The sequence below is a fragment of the Sapajus apella genome, unplaced genomic scaffold (assembly GCF_009761245.1).
Source record: "Sapajus apella isolate SASKATOON/1434 unplaced genomic scaffold, GSC_monkey_1.0 scaffold22, whole genome shotgun sequence".
Lineage (NCBI taxonomy): Eukaryota > Metazoa > Chordata > Mammalia > Primates > Cebidae > Sapajus > Sapajus apella.
Genome location: NW_022436962.1, coordinates 17,294,119 through 17,311,700, shown reverse-complemented (window position 1 = coordinate 17,311,700; position 17,582 = coordinate 17,294,119). Strand labels below are relative to the sequence as shown.

The 17,582-nt window shown below is 44.0% G+C and overlaps 1 protein-coding gene across 2 annotated transcripts in view; it reads right to left on the bottom strand.

Moving 5' to 3' along the window:
* Positions 1–11,066: 11,066 nt before the first annotated feature.
* SMYD2 (SET and MYND domain containing 2) overlaps positions 11,067–17,582 on the bottom strand; it is a 57,326-nt gene continuing 50,810 nt past the window's right edge. For both annotated transcript variants that reach the window (XM_032289223.1, XM_032289224.1), the window contains 4 exons: positions 16,817–16,937; positions 15,706–15,880; positions 13,593–13,701; positions 11,067–11,485 (listed from right to left, as the gene is read on the bottom strand). In XM_032289223.1, coding sequence (XP_032145114.1) covers positions 11,405–11,485; positions 13,593–13,701; positions 15,706–15,880; positions 16,817–16,937 — 486 coding nt within the window. In that variant the 3' untranslated portion in view covers positions 11,067–11,404. The remainder of the gene's footprint in view (positions 11,486–13,592; positions 13,702–15,705; positions 15,881–16,816; positions 16,938–17,582) is intronic.

The window sequence follows — 17,582 nt, the reverse complement described above, 5'->3', positions numbered from 1 at the left end:
TCTCCTTACTACCAAGCTGTAGTTCTAAGCAGAGAGAGGGGTGAGATGTTTATAGGACATTCCCTAAGCTGGGGAGTGACTTTTATCCATATTCATGTTAACTGTACTTTGGTATAGACTCCCTATCAATTTAATAATATGAAAAGCCTTAAATAAAACTATGCATGCCATTCTATGTGCTATTTTATATCAGTAAATAAGCTTATGCTTGCCAGTTGTATACACAGTTATAAGGTGTATAGAACTGACTTTGACAGTATTTTTTGCACTGTTTCCTATCTGTTTTTACAAAGTCTTATTTAGATATTGGTCCTTGTTTATGTTCTCACTGCCCTTGTGCTTGCTATTAAATGTTTCATACGTGCCTTTACAAATGTGAGATCTTTATTCTAACCCTTTTTTGTAAAAGATATCTATTGATTTCCATATGCAATAAACCTTTTTTTCAGAGAAAACACTTTACATCTTCTCTTTTCTATAATGTATATGTTTGTATTAGTTGAAAGTGCCTGGGAAAACCTGTTTGCTTTGTTTTCTAAGGCCCGTTTATTGCTACCCACTTTTTAGTCCTGCATAAGCTGATCATTCTGAAGATTTACTTTGAAATTCCCAAGGTTGTCACTATTAGAAGAAACCTGAAAGGGCTGCTGATCAGTAGGTAAGTGGAGTGAAGAATACATAGAAATGGGCCTTTCTCATAAATGCAGCGATAAGCCTCATAAAGCTCCAAGCCCCTCCTCACTCCTCCTCCACTATCATTTACCCAGGTACCAAACTGTTGATGTGGAAAAGGCAGGCACCAACCAGGCTGCTGTAAAAATCCAAATTCTTTTGTCTTTCAGATTTATCATAGCTCAGTATGTCTCTAGGTTAAAAGGTGGCTGTCCTGTCCCAGACTTTTAGCCAATAACTGCCATCGCACATACACGGTGAACCCCTCCCTTGTATGCGGATAGATGCTTTATGTATCTTCGGTAAGTAACAGAGAAATATAACCACTTCTCCCAGTAACGTATTGACAATGCCCATGGCTATACAAGGGGTCACTGAATGACCAGAGATCCCAACTAGTTTCACATAAAAAAAAATGAGAATATGGTAAGCCACTCTGGGGTGAGAGGATATGGGAAGCAAATCTTTGCTTTGTTGCCAAAGTCACACATAATTCTCTATGGTGACTTTGGCAACAAAGCAATTATAATGATTGAAAGAAAGGCTACATAATGTTAAAAAAGATGATAACAGACAAAATAGCCCAGTGGCAATGGAGGTAAATTGGGTAGAATGGCAAGACAACGGATACACTATTTTCTCTTTTGTGAGCTGAGCAAATAGAACCAGTTTCTTTTCTTTCATTAATAAACAGAAAAAGTAGAGGTTTATTACGTAATTGAGAGAGAAAACAGTAACCTCATAGACGTATTTGTCTCCAAGTATACTCTTAGCAGAGCTGGGGAAAATTTTTTTTAAAAAGAAATAAACAGCATAAATCCCCGCAAATCTAAAGATAAATATAAGAAACAGCAGTGCGCACACACAAATATGCAATACGATGACAAAACCAGAATCAAATATGTCTATTTTATGTGATTTTACCTCTTATTTTCTTTAATAAAAATAAATGGGAAAAACTCACCAGATTTACTAGTTGAGAAACGTAATGGGGGAAAAAACTCAGCTAAAGAAAACAAAAATCTAACAAAAAGAATAAATGAGACTAGTATAAACACAGCAAAACTCCTTCTGAGGCAAAACTTACACAAATTGATAAATTTACCACATTCTTGAATAGGAAGACTCATGAAGAGGCCAGTTCTCTGCATATCACTGACTCCAGTCCAAGTCCAGTAAAAAAATCACAACAGCACCAGAAAAATTCAAGGAAACCCAGAAGGATTAGCCCTAGTATACACTAAAAGTTTTACAGTGCAACAGTATAAAAGAGTATTTTACTGGCATAAGAATAGATCAGTGGAATGAAATACTGCAGAAATAAACCAAAGTCTTAGAGAAATGATAATGGCACCCTTCCAAGTCTCCATGGGAAAGTAATAATTCATTCAATAAGTAATTCAATAAATGAAAATTAAATTAATTGAGGAGTACCATGGGACATTTTGTTGTTATTTATTTGAGACTGGGTCTCGCTCTGTTGCCCAGTCTGGAGTACAGTGGCACAATCTTGACTCACTATACCCTGTGTCTCCTGGGCACAGATGATCCTCCCACCTCAGTCTCCAGAATAGCTGGGAGTAGAGGCATGCACCACCATTCCTGGCAAATTTTTGTATTTTTTGTAGAGATGGCGTTTTGCCATGTTGCACAGGCTTATCCTGAATGCCTGGGCTCAAGCGATCAGCCTACCTCAGGCTCCCAAAGTGCTGTGATTACAGGTTGCTGTGATTACAGGCATGAGCCACTGTGGTTGGCCTGGATAAACAATTCTACATAGATCAAAGATTTAAGTAGAAATTAATACTACTTTTTTTTTCTTAAGACAGAGTCTCACTCTGTCACCCAGGCTGGAGTGCAGTGGCACCATCTCGGCTCACTGCAACCTCTGCCTCCCAGGTTCAAGCAAGCAATTCTCCTGCCTCAGCATCCGGATTAGCTGGGACTAGAGGCACGCACAACCTTGCCTGGCTAAACAATTAATATTACCTTTTATAATAAACTAGTAATAGTTTATTCACTTAAATATGAAAACAGTCTGCCTTTGTACAGCAAGTGTCATTAATAAAGTTAATGGACAACCAGAGTAAAAATATTTTTAATATATGACAAGGAACAAATACTCCAATATATACTGAGCTCATAGGTTATTATGAAAGACATTAACAAATAGCAAAACAAGCAATGGCCATTGTGGTATCATAGAAAAATTTGGAACTTTATAATAAGGGTGATAGGAGCCTCTTCTGTTTTAATAAGACAACTCTTAGTGGGCCCCTGGATAGCTTCAGGATGGGGATGGGTCTTCAGAAAGACTAAGAGTTGATTAGGAGCTTAGAACTTTCCACCCTATCCCCAACCTCTGGAAAGAAAGAGATCCTAGAGATTGAGTCCATTTCAATGGTTAATTAATCAATCATGCCTATGTGATGGAACTGCCATAAAACCCCCTGACCAATAGCGTTCAGAGAGCTTCTGAGTTGGTGAATGCCAGCAGGGTGGCATACCACAGCTCCATGAGAACGGAAGCTTCTGTGCTCAGGATCCTTCCAGACTTTACCCAATATACCTCTTCACTGGCCTATTCATTTGTATTTTTTATAATAAACCGGTAATAGAAAGTAGTGTTTTCTAGAGTTTTGTAAGCCATTGTAGCAAATTAATGAACATAAAGTAAGGGAGGAGATGTTGTGGGAACCCCTTGACTTTGTAGCCTAGTCAGACAGAAGTATGGTTAACCTGCGAACCTGATGCTTGTTGACTGGCATTTGAAATGAGGGCAGTCTTGTGGGATTGAGCCCTTAAACCACTGTTATCTGACACTAACTCTGGGTAGTTAGTGTCAGAGTTCAATTGAATTGTAGGACACACAGTTGGTGTCTCAAGAATTAGAGAATGGCTGGTGTGAGGCACAAAAACAAACCCACACATTTGGTTTCAGAACTGTTGTGAGTCAAAACAGCTCATATTGGTGTCAGAAGTGGGATTAGAAGGATCCTGATTATTTAGTATCAGAAAATTTAGGATTCATTAGAATGTTCCTAGCTATTGGAAAAGTGGTTTGGGGAGAAAAAGGATGAAAGGGTGGGAGACACAGAACATTTGATTCCTGGGTAGTCACCCATGATATGGACCAGCATGACAGCTATCAGTGACTAAAAGTAAGTTACTAATGGAATTTGGAGTAGGCTTTAACTCCTGAGGAATTGGTTCACTGGATGCATAAGGAAATGCAAATGAGTAAGAAAAAAGCAGAATATATAATTCCTTGGTTTTTGTTGTATCTGTAATAGCTAAAGTGAAATTAAAAGAGTGTTGACTGAGCTGGGCGCGGTGGTTCACGCCTGTACTCCCAGCACTTTGGGAGGCTGAGGTGGGTGGATCACGAGGTCAGGAGTTCAAAACCAGCCTGGCCAGTACGGTGAAACCCTATCTCTACAAAAAATACAAAAATTAGCTGGCGTGGTGGCATACGCCTGTAGTCTCAGCTGCTCAGGAGGCGAGGGAATGGCTTGGTGGAGTTCGATGCTAAACCATGCTCAGATTTCAGACAGTCTGACCTTTGGCCACTAGCCTTGAAGCTGCCCTCAAAGGGTAGAATTGTGCAGAGACAACAGAGGGTACCTCGAAGACCTCTGGTCACTAAGAAGGTGGTGTGTCGGCAGGGTGGGGAGAGGCCCCAGGAGGGGTAGTGTGGAAGAGTAGTCTCATGTGTAGATCAGTATCATCAGCTTCCTGAAAACCCCTTACTAAAATGGATTCCGAGAGTAACTAATTTAGAGACAGTATCTTTGGTTTTGAATGCTGCAGGATGGAAGAACATGTTTGGGTTGATAGAGGACCCACTGCTCACTGTGGAACAATGGCAGATGGCTATATCTGACACAGACACACAGCAGGTTCTTCCTGAAGGAACAACCAGCCTGGTGGACTGGATAAAAGGCACTCTGAGGTATGTTTACTCCGAGAAGTGAGGCTGTCCAACTCCCCTGTAAACGTTAAAAGAAACACTCTGATGAAGTAGCTGATAAACTGTGTATGGAAGTCATGTGGGACTGGCTTTTTGGTAATTGGGACATTCACCCATTGAATATGCCCATTGCCAAGGCTATGATTAAGAGGCATGGACACCTTTTGCATGGGTGTCCCATGTAATTTTACTGCTGCAAAATTGAGCAACGCTCTTAGAGACCCTATCAAATTTGCTATCTCTGCTTCCTCTCATGGTTCTCACTGATGCTAATTAAAACACTAGATTAATTCACAGAAAAATATGAATTAAGCAGAGGGCCTAGGTGTGAAAGGCAGAGCAATGAGTCCAGGTATTCATCCTACGAGGGTGGACATGTTTAAATGGTTAAGAAATGGAGTGAACAAAGAAAACAATGATAGTGGCGAAACAGAAAGCAAAAAGAAAGGGAAAGAGTCAAGAGACTTGTCCCAGCAGGGTGAAAATCTTGAATGGTTGTTTAAAAATGGGATGAGGCTGGGTGCGGTGGCTCAGGCCTGTAAGCCCAGCACTTTGGGAGGCTGAGGTGGGTGGATCACCTGAGGTCAGGAGTTGGAGACCAGCCTGGCGAACATGGTGAAACCCCATCTCTACTAAAAATAAAAAAATTAGCCAGGCGTGATGTCACACACCTGTAATCCCAGCTACTTGGGAGGCTAAGGCAGGAGAATCACTTGAACCCAGGAGGTAGAAATTGCAGTGAGCCAAGATCCTGCCATTGTACTCCAGCCTGGGTGACAGAACAAGACTCCATCTCAAAAAAAAAAAAAAAAAAAAAAGGGTGAATGAGACACAATGATGGGGTTAAAACATTGCCCCAGCCCACACTGTAGACTAAAAGCTGGAGTGCTGATATATGCAAAATCTCTGTGGGATAGTTCTTTGTGGAGCACAGAGTGGGACTTATGGCAGAAGCCTGTGAGCACCTCCCAGCAATGACTACTGGGACTTTGGACTAGAAAATTTCCATTTGAGAAGCAAGTCATCTCATCAGACATTAATTGAAAATACTCCTCTGACTGAAGGACATAAAATAATCTTGAAACCTGAAATACCTATGATGCCTTAGATGATGCTGGAGAAACACTCTAATGTGGCTGGCAGTGCCCAGAAAAGTTCCATCAGAAAATGAAATGGTTTATACAGGATCTTGTTACCTGAGGAATGCAAGGAGATATTCACAAACGGGAACCTGTTTTGTCCTAGGACTGACTGGTACTGCATGAGAAGCTGTCAGATTCTATTGTCACCTGGAAAGTGCCCAGAAACAGCTCTTCACTAACCAACAAAGAACTGCTTGGTTTATGGACCACAGTTCCAAAGTGAATGGACATCTTGTTTGGAAGGTCACTACTCTGATCAAAGAAGGGTAAAAGCTCAGTGGACTGAACTGCTTGTTTTGGTTTTTACCAGCTCATTGGTGCTGGTGAATATGGCCAGGCAGAAGGGCAATGGAAAACTGGCCCATTAAAGGGAGGGGCCACACAGATGGAAACCACCAAGGGAATTTGAAGAATGCATTAAAGTAGGATGTATCAATGCCCTTCAAAAGAAAACCCTTTCAGCATCAGAAGGTAAATGGAATCAACAGCAGATACTCTCATGTGCTCACCTAGGAGGCCACCTACGTCCATGAAATGAGTGGACGTGGTGGGGACAGGCTGCATTGCAGAGATGGACTCAATCTAGACATATTCCTGTTGTGCCCTCTGAGAAACAAAATGCCAGTTAAGAGCTGTTCGCCAACCAAAGAGATAAAAGATGGCTACCTGGCAGATTCCCTGGAGTGGGGACCCTGAACATAGCTGGCAAGTCAGGCTAATGCCAGCAGGCCCACAAGGCCACTACTGGATCTTGAGAGAAATACACACTGCCTCTAGACTGGGTTTTGCTTACCCAGTGATAGATACAAGTATGCTCAGAGTGCTCTAAAATAATCAGAAGAGCCGGGTGTGAAGCCTGTAATCCCAGCACTTTGGGAGGCCGAGGTGGGCAGATCACCAGGTCAGGAGATCAAGACCATCCCAACATGGTGAAACTCCATTTCTACTCAAAATATAAAAATTAGCCGGGCGTGGTGGCATGCACCTGTAGTCCCAGCAACTCAGGAGGCTGAGGCAGGATCTTGGCTGAGCCAAGATCGTGACACTGCACTCCAGCCTGGCGACAGAGCGAGACTCTTCTCATAAAAAAACAAACAAACAAACAAAACAAAACAAAACAAAAACTGGAAGCTACTGCACCCATTCCAGACCAAGGGACACACTTTGCAGCCCACTACGTCCTCCAGTGCAAATGGGCACATTATGCTGCATATTATCCTCAGAGAAATGGCTTAATAGAGAATTGGAACAGGCAGTTGAAATACTCTCTAAAATAGGGGGAGATAAAGGCCGGAAGGGCTGGCTTCCATGCCTTCACAAGTGTGTGCTCACATAAAAAAAGGGGGGCCTAAGGGAGTGTCCCCACTGGAGAGAGTCCTGTTTTTCTGGTGAACCCGGGGAAGAGGGGTTGGGAAAGGATGCTGGTATGATCACACTTTTTTTCTCCTTCCCTACATCACCTCAATTTTCTTTTTCCAATCTGATGCAGTGGTCCCAGGACCAGGGCTGCAACTACCAGCAAGCAACTGGAACTGTGTTTCTAAACCTTTATGTCAGAATTCCTAAGGTCCTGATGGGGCAGGTGAGGCCTTCATCCTGTTTGGCAAAATTGGGGTTACAAGTGACTGCAGTTCTATTGCCTAGCGGCAGAAATAGCCCACTAGCTCTATACGATGTAATCCTACCCTATCTGAAGGGACCGGACTGAAGTGGAGGGATTTGTTAGACTAGTATTGCTGCCTGCAACCTAGACCAGCACAGAGGGGGAACCTAATTTCTCTTCCAAAGGTGAAGAAAGTTAGGGGATAAATGGAGGGAAATCACAGCTGAGGGCGAAGGAATGCCTAAGTGAATTATGTAATAGGGGAAATCCAGTATCGTACTGACATCTTAAAAAAGGCTCAGAACAAGAGATGGTCATTCTCTTAGCTCAATTATACCAGAGGACTGAAAGCGTGAGGACGTACTGCCTAGATCACTTTCGCCTGTGGAACCTGACAAGATCAACCGGAAGCCTGCACGCCTGAGTGGCCTCAGCTAGGGAGGCATTTTCATGCAATAGGATGATAGACTGGATTAATCATCAGTGACTACATGGGAAGCTAGAAATGTGCCAGTAAACATAATCCTTTTTTAGAAGAAATTTGTGGTCAGAGACCAAAGGGTGTCCTTTACTATCACAGAAAGATATTTGGTCACTGTCCTCAGTTCCTGGCCCACAGCTCCTAAAACCCTTGGAATTTCCTAAGTGATAAAGGTGATAGAAGTCTTCTTTGTTCCAGTACGGCAACTCCTGGTGGGCCTTTAGATAGCTTCAGGATGAGGAGTAACCTCCAGAAGACCAAGCCTTGATTAGAAGTTTGTAATGTTCAGCCTCAACTTCCCAACCTGTGGGGAAGATAGAAGGGCTGGAGACAGAGTTAATCATCATTGGCCAATGATTTCATTCAATGACTAATGATCCTTTACGTCATTAAAGGATCAGTGATTTAAAACCCCCACAGTGGGGTTTGGAGGGCTTCCGAGTTGGCGAACACATCCATGTGTCAGGAAGGCGTCACATCTGCTCCATGAGGATGGACGCTCCTGTGCTCCAGACCCTTCCAGACCTTGCCCTATGTACCTTTCATTTGCCAGTTCATTTGTACCTTTTCTAATAAACCAGTAATAGGAAGTAAAATGTTTTCCGGACTTTGATAAGCCTTTCTAGCAAATTATCAAACATGAAGGGGAGGGGATTGTGGGAACCCCCTGACTTTGTGGCCAAGTCAGATAGAAACTGGGTAACCTGGGAGCCAGGCAAGGTGGTTCATGCCTGTAATTCCAGCACTTTAAAAAGCTGAGGGGAGAGAATCCCTTTAGGCCATGAGTTTGAGACCAGCATGGGCAGGACAGCAAGACCCCACCTCTAAAAACACACAAAAAATTATGCCACTGCACTCCAGCCTGGGTGACAGAGTAAGATCCTTCCAACTGGCATCTTACTCTGTGAGGGAAGTCTTGTGGGATGGAGTCTTTAAACCTATGAAGTCTGACGCTAACTCCAGGGCAGTATCAGAATAGAACTGAATTGTAGGACACACAGTTGGTGTCCAAAGAGTTAGAGAATAGCTGGTGTGAGATAAAACCTCAAACATTTGGTGTCAGAAAGTGTTGTGCTAAAAATGGCTCAGCCATGCATGTCAATTCACCGAAGAAAATAATTCCTATATGAAAAACATCCTATCTCACTAATGTATATAAAACAAAACGTTTCAAACATTAGATTGCCAAAAACATTTTATTGATAATACAATGTTATGAGGGAGAGAAAAGCAAATATTATTGAGATGGAGTCTCACTCTGTCACCAGGCTGGAGTGCAGTAACACGATCCCGGCTCACTACAATCTCTGCCTTCCAGGTTCAAGGGATTCTCCTGCCTCAACCTCCCAAGTAGCTGGGACTACAGGTACACGCCACCATGCCCAGCTAATTTTCATATTTTTAGTAGAGACAAGGTTTCACCATGTTGGCCAGAATGGTCTCCAACTCCTGACCTCATGATCCACCCGCCTCAGCCTCCCAAAGTGCTGGGATTGTGGGAGTGAGCCACCCATGCCTGGCCACAAATACTATTATATCTTATTGGTATCTGATGCAGTTTTTTTTTTACAAAAGAAAATGTGGCTATATTTATTCAAATTTTAAAAAGGTTCCCACTATTGGATCTTAAAATTACACTTCTAGTAGGAATCTATTCCCCAAAATGCTACCACATGACAGCAAAGTTTTATGTTTTTATGTTTCAGACCATTCATTGTGGCATCGCTTGTAATAGCAGCAAACTGGGAAAAGCCTCATGTCCATAAATAGAAGCACTGAGTCCACGATGACATGCATCCAACACAATATTCTGCCTCTAAATAGAATGAGGCAAATCTGTAAGTGCTGAAATGCAAAGAGATCCATTTTGTTGATTCAGAGAAGCAGGTTACAAAATCCTGTCAGCAGTATCCTGTCTTTGTTCTTTTAGATCTAAATCTCTTTATACAGATACATCATCCAGCAATGGAAAAACCTGGAACCACATAAAGCAAACCGTTTATAGCAGGTAGTTGCACGCAGTGGGACTGGTGAGGAACAAAGTTTACTTTTTTCATATACATTTCTATTACTTGAGTTTATTGAGAAAGGATTACTTTTGCAAATTTTATAAAACCTGTGGCAATGGTAGGCCAAGCTTATTTTAGGTTTTGTTAGAGAATATATAGTAAATGAGCATTCTTAAAACACTAAGTTCCACTGATCTGGGACCATGCCTTAGTCTTCTCTCTGCACCTAGAGAGCTATTCAGAGCATTTTGCATAGACAGTACCAGGTGTTCAATAAATGTCTTATTGTTCTACACAGGACAAGAGAATGCATCCTGTCTGCTAAATCCCACTGTGTGCAGTAAACTGCGTGCGAAAGACGGGCATGTGTGTGAAGACGCGGGTGCGTGTAGATGAGGAGGGGAGGAAAATGTACCAGATTTACGGCCGTTCTGTTTTCAGACCATGACTATGAAGGTAATTGATGTGTAAATTTCAACAGGCTTTACTTATTAACCAATGGGGAAGTTACTCTCTTTGGACGGCAAGATACTTTTCTAACAGTAAAACCCCTGCACTCAGGAATGTGCGCTGGGTCCTTCTGTGCAATGGTTGCTAACAAACAACTTCCCAGGTTGCTGCCATCAAGGCTGTGGGGCTGTGGAAAGCTGGATTCCTGTTGTCTGTGTGTGTAGGGATCAGTGTTTACTCAACAACACAGGGTTGGTTGGTAAGGAAAAAAGTTTTTTTCCTTCCCAAGCATACCCTGGAGTCTTTCCAAAGAAGGAGAGTACTGCACAGAACAATCAACAGAATGAGATGGCAAATCTGCTTTCAGACAGATGGGGACATAAAAGCCAAGAAAGCAATGCACACACTAAGCACCTTTCCACACTGAAGGAATACCAGGCACCAGAGAACAGATTCGAACCTCTCGCCTGCCGGAGGGCACTTGGGTCACTTGACTGTTCTCCACCACAGATACTTTTCTTTCCTCTTGTACCTTTTCTCTTTCTTCCTGTTTTCTTCCTCCACAGCCGCAGTACCATGAAAGCAACTGCAGAATAAAGAGGCTGCCCAACCCCAGTCGCAGGGAGGAGACTTGAGCTTGCTGAATTATGGACAGCAGGTGTCACTTCCACTACAAGACTGGGCTCCCACCACCACGGAGGAATCCTCCCCACAGATGGAAGAAAACACAAGCCTCGAATACTGGTATCTCTTTTATTTTCTTTCATCATTCAAGTTTGTTCAGAACATTACAAGAGGCATGAAAGGAAAAATAATTGGATTTTCAAAACTCGGTCTGTCTAAAGTAAATGAAACCATGCCATTACCTCTTGGAAACAAAAGCATTCAAAATTAATTTGATATTAACGTTCAAGATTAAGACTAATCTCAAAGGATGGCATGTGCATTAAGTGCAAGAAGTATTTTCATTCCAATTATTTTACAGAAATGCTGGAGTGATGTGTGCGCTTTGCAATATTCAAGTCCTTTAAGGTTTCTGAACTAAGCATTAAATGAAAACTGAAATGTTGTATAGTTTCAGTGGCTCTCAATTTCCTGTTTGATCTCAGAAATATACGGATGATCTTTGCCGTGAGCTACTTCCATGATTGCAATGGCCTAGGAAAGAGCGAGACAGACAAACGGTGAGGGCCTGGGAGCCAATCCCCCACACCTCCGCCGGGGTAACTTTTACGTTGGATCTCTCTGCTTTCAGGCGCGGGATGCAAACTGGCTATTAGAGCCTCTGTTCTCCTCCAGGACCAGGCTTTTTTTAAAAAGGAGACAAGACCATCTGGTAGCCAGCTCATCCAGCGTCTACTGCTAGGTCAAACATTCTGCGAAAATAATTCAGGTAGCAGCTGGAGAAACGATGTCGTGAAACTGATTTCATGATATTCTCTTGCCCCAAGAGTCAAGATATTTCAGTAAAAAATGCTTTAAGGACTACATTTGTTGATTATGTTCAACCCAGAAAATAGGTGATGCTGGCACAGAAAGTCCATAGTTAATTTTATATCACAACTATTTTGATTTTTAGCTGACATTACTGATCGGCAAGACATGGTTAAACCATTTTCCCCTTTCAAAAAGCACACTCTTTCAATACATACTTTAAAAATTTAAAGAAAGGTAGAAAGTTTCACTGGGGGATGCTAGAGAGAATGTACTTAATAAGGTTTCTTTATAGTAGGGCAATGTAAAGTGGTCAAGTTTCCAGTGGTTTAATCATTTCCTAGCTGTGTGGCCTTAGGTAATTTACTTAACTACTCTGTGCCTCATTTTCCCCAACTGTAAAGCTGGAAATAATACCTACCTCTTAGGGTTAATTCAGATACTGTGTTTTGAACAGTCCCTGGCATATAGGAAGTTTGTATCAAATGTCATCTCTAAGAACATATTTGCTCTTTTGTATTCAGCCAAATTACTCAGAGAAAAAAATATTCCCCCTAAGAATTTCTGATGACCTGTGACTCTGACAGGCACTCCTATCTATTACCTATTCTCCTCCTAGTCTCAAGCCAAGAGGAGGCAGGCCAGGTAACAGTGCAAGCCTTCGGAAATCACGGGTTTCAGGGGCTGCCCCTGCGCCTGCATTCATTTCAAGACTGACATTCCTTGATCAGATCTATTACTGAATTACCTGACACACTTTGCAACTGTGACCTAAATGGCCAATTTTCCCTCGACCTCACTAACACAATACATATGTTATCTCAGGACAAATTCCGTGGTTTAAAACAGAAAACATTGTTTCACGCTCCCTTCCAGCCTGGCTGTGCCCTGACCCTTCTCTTTGGGATGTGGGCCTCACTCCATCTTCCCAAATAGTCTACTGGGAAGCTTTGGAGAATGTGAAGGATTAGGTTTGCAGGCCTTGTCCACAGCCCCAACATTTTATAAAGTCTTTTACAGGAGTAAATGGACTATCCCCCAAATTACACTGTATTGACTGTTAATTCCACATCACAAACAATGGGAATCAAGACTCAGGATAATTGACTCTGAGCTCCTGTGATGTGAGGGCCAGGGCCTGGCCACCAGGCAGCACAAGGCAGCCATCAAACCAAAGGCGAATGCTGTCCCGGGGCCTGGCACCTACCAGTTTCCTCACAGCTTGAGTGGGAGAAACTGAAGCTTTACAACTTAGAAAGACCCTCATTTGAATGAAATCCCCACCATGTAACCTAGGCTATTACTCACTTAACCTGCTTGAACTTCACTTTCTTCATTAGGAAAGCCTCTCATTTCTGTGATAATTCAAAGAAAAAGCATGCAACAGTTTTCGTATGTAACTGGTTCTCGATGAACTAAGAGGATGATTAAGTGCATTTTAGAAACAGCCAATGTGCAATCCTAACACCCTAACCCTAACTCTCCATATCCCACCTCCTTGACTTCACCACAGTTAAGGATCATCATTCTGAAAATCCTAGCAATTTCTGAAAACGGAGAATTCCTCCAGGCACAGGCTGGGCCTGTGATCACAGCCAGTCCTCTTGATGTGCGCACCCCTTCCCTTCGAGGAAGGCCTGGGCACAAACACAGCAGAAGTTATTGCTCACTCCACGCTCACCTGCGGGACTCACCCCAGCTGCTCCAGCGGCCAGAGGGTGGGTGAGAGCTGCTCACCCTCCACTCCAGCCCCTCAGCTTGGTGAGGCATGAAGGAGGTGCACTGAGGCCATCCGGCCACTGGGAATCCTAAGGCTGAGTTACAGACATACCTTCTTCAGGGCTTTCTCCCCGGCAGCTTTGTGTTCCAGGCCCATGTAGAGTCTCCCTAGCTTCAACCACATGGAGGCCACGTTGAGCGAGTACAAAGGATAGTGTTTACTGCAACAAGAGAAGGCAACAGGCCACCGTGTCAGAGGCTGCTGAGCCGCCCCACAGGCTAGGTGCAGTTAGCCAGAGGCCGCTGTGCTCAGGGCCAACCTCTCCCCACCAGGAACCTCTCCAAGCCCCGCCAGGGTCTGGGTGGAGCGTGTGGATGCTGCAGTCCTGCCCAATCATTGCAGACACTGTTCATTATTTGCAGTTTGTGTTTTCTGAAAAGCTACGTAACAACTGCAGGAGAAATCCCTATTCAAAAGCATCTGTAAATACAACCTTCAATCCCAGTCCAGAGTTTTCTCTTTCAGATAGAGCCAAAGGAAGACCCTGGGAAAACAGCTTTTAAATAAGTGCCCCATTTATGAAGGCACATTTACTTAAAAGCTGTTTTTATGATAGTCTATCACCTCACATTAGGACAGTGCACTCAGACAGACAAGACACACACACATATACACACCCTGATGTGTCTTAATACCCCAGCTCCTTGTGACACTATGATATGGATTGCTTTAGCAAAACTGTAAGTGCTCTGAAGTCAGAACACTTCCTATGTCTTCTGGATTTTCTTTCCCTATTGTCCAGCAGGGGCTTTAGATACAGCAGGTGTTGTTTTTTGGTTGTATCTGAAGGTTGACTGATGGAGTCTGCCTGGGAAACAGCCATTTTCCTCATAACAGGGCCCAGAGGCAGCTGGTGGGTGAGCCTGTGTGTTTGTTTACATGTGTGTAAGAGGTGTGTATTTAATGGTTAGGCTGTTCCACTCTGTCTCCCCTAAAAGTCGGCCTAAAAAAGACAAGTTCTAGCTGCATTCCTGGGCAGGAGGCAGTTCTGGGACCCATGGCCCCCCAGAAGACCAGAGCTGGGCCTCCGGGAGGGGCTTGTGTAGGTAAAGATGGGTGTAGCACAGCAAGGCCCTGCTGGGAGAGCCCCAGGGCTGGGATGCTGTCTGTCTGTCTGCCTCTCCCTCCCTACAGATCTCACAGAGACAGCAGTGCATGAGGCCAGTGGACCTCCTCCCCCAACTCCAGGAGAAATGGAAAGATTGAGTTTATCCCCAATTTAACAACGTGTTTTCAAGAGCAGATTTGAGGAGCTGGCTTCCTTTGGGCTCCCCCTGCTGGCTAATGAGGGCACAGTGGGGTAAGTAGAGGGTGGAGTGGGCAGTGGACATTCAAACCAGACACAACCTTCAGAGACCCTAATCTCAGAACTGGAAGGGGACTGAGGGCCTCTCAAACTCCTGAGAAACACCTAGGATGCTTCCAGAACACAAATTTCTGGGTCTAAGTCCAGCAACCGTGAATCATGTAGCCCGCTTGGTGTTGGATGTACCCTGTAAATGCTAACATCAGTGCCTTTACAAAGAGCTTCAGTGATGCCAGCGAGGCCATCCAGCCCTGAAGTGTCTCGCAGAGCTAGACGACAAGCCCACAGCTTCCGCCTGTCACCCACTTCTAGGTTTAGTCTCTCAGGCAGAAAATCTCTCCATGGCGAATATTCACTATTACTACAAATTAAAAAGCAATTTGCTTTTTTTTTCAAACCTGGGGTGGGGAGATTAGATAACCGCGGTCAACCCACTGGTGCCAGAGCTTCCCCATTTGCAAACTGGGACCGCAATTTGAAAAAGCAAAAGAAGGGGATGGCGCGAGTAATGATGAAAAGCAGGATTTCTAAGACTACCGCTTAGCAACTAAACTTGGCCATTGAACTTGGAAGTGGTGGGTGGGAAAAGAAGCAAACTGGTGGCTTCTCAAAATTAGCCTGAGTTGACTGCTATGGATACGGCCCTGGATGGACCTGAGAAGGATCTTGCCCCAGTACCCACTGCAGAACCTCAACCTGTCTCCTCGGGACGGTGGCGAGAAGAGGCCTGACTTGGGAGCAGCGCCCTGCACCAGCACCTCCAGATGTGGGTGCAGAGAAGAGGCAGCTGTGCTAGTCAAGTCTCAGCAATGGGCAGGAAGATGACACTATTGTATACATTCTAAATGACCAAATCACCTGTAGGGCTTAATGATTTTCTGTCCGTATTGCAGGGCTCCTTCCCAGTCCTGCATGTACAAGCAGACACCCATGGCCTGGTACATCATGTGTAACATGTACACGTTACTGTCCTCAAACACGGAGCTCATCTTCTCCTGGCTGAGCTCGCATATCTCCAGCAGCTCACTAGGGGGTGCTGTGGAGTCAAGGAAACAGCCGTCCGGGCCCATGCCGCCTGGAGACTTCCCCAGGGTTCAAGTTCTTTCTCCCCTCCACTCTCACCCTCACCCCAGGAAAGAGTAACTTACAGAAAGCGAAGCAAAAGTGAAAGGAATTACATTTCTCTAGAAGAAACAAAGGAAGAAAACCTGAAGATCTGAACTGCTCAACAAAGAATTTTAGCCGCAGGGTCCAGACCCTTAGTTTTGATGTAAACAGCGTCGATTAGACTCACAATTCTAATCAAATTCAAGTCCTCACCCAAGTTGGAACCCTGAGGATGACTCCCACTATGGCACAGTTCTTTCTTATGCTGAGAAACGACATGCCTTTCTCTAATTTCCTCTCCCTGGTTTTAAATTCTACCCTTTAGGGTACAAATCTAATCCCTTTTCAACTCCCACGAAAATGCTACAATACCATCGTTAAGAATATGGATTCTGATAGTTACAGCTGGGACAAAATCCTAGGTCAACCACCTAGGACCATCAGCTGTGTCCCCTTGGGTAAACTTAATATCTATCAATCAGCCTGTTTCCTCATCCGCTGCATGGGAATGAGGGAAGTCTCTGCTCAGAGTATGCCTGTGAGGAGAGCTGAAACAAGCGAGGCCCTTGCCCGAAGTAAAATACCCAGCGCACAAGGCCATCAAAAGTCTGTCCTTCACGGTCCTCCACCAGATGCAGTGCCCAGCCAAACTAGCCAAATAAGGGGAAATACGGCCATACCACTCTGATAGGATGGACACCACATCGTGAGTGGTCAGAACATCTATACACATTTACCAGGAGACATTCCTCCTTTCATTTTCAGAATCTGAGGCCCATCCTTCTATTGCTCCCGCTTCCCAGCTTCCCACCCTGTCTTGCTGGTGAGGGATCATGAACTATCAGGCAGTTGTAAAGGATATATTTGTAGTGCTTGGCCCTCCGGAACTCTTCGATGACGTTGCGAGCGTATCTGACCATGTCTCGGATGGCTTCCGCCTTTGGGGGATCACTGAGCTTACGGATTTCCACCTTGGCCTTATCCTGAAAGAAATGTCCACAAGGGCAAGGTGTTACCTCCCATGGAAACCACACCGATGGGGAGACCTCTCATATAATACATGTTCCCATACAGAGGTAGATACTGGCCCATTCCAAGGTTACAAAAGAATGAGAGGAAATCAGGCAGTGCATCTAAAGAAATTCAGTATTCCATTACCTTTTAACAGAAACAAAACTAATAGATTATTTTCTAGACACTCCTTATCTAGAATGTGTTGGCTATGGGCAGATATACATGTCCACACATCTACAAATCAAGAGACTAGACCAAGGAAGGCAGGCATTGACAGAACAACAATTTGGAACTTCCACGTACTCTGGTGGACGGGCTGGAAAGCCTAAAGATGATACTCATGTGCTTTTCTCTTTCCTCCCATGAGCAGTTGTTTCAAGAAAGAGCAGTTTGGCAGATCCTTTGCTTAGGTGTACAGCATAATGGAAATGTTTTCTTTAACTACTGGGAGCAGGTCTGAACGGAGACCTGGTCTAACTGGATTCCCTCTGGCTGGCTTTGTAAGGAGGGTTTAAAGGGTCAAAAAGATCCTAGAGGAGACCTACCAAGTCAGACAAGCTCTTCCACAGAGACGTTCTAAGATCAGGGTGCAATCAGTGCTCTTGCCCCATGAA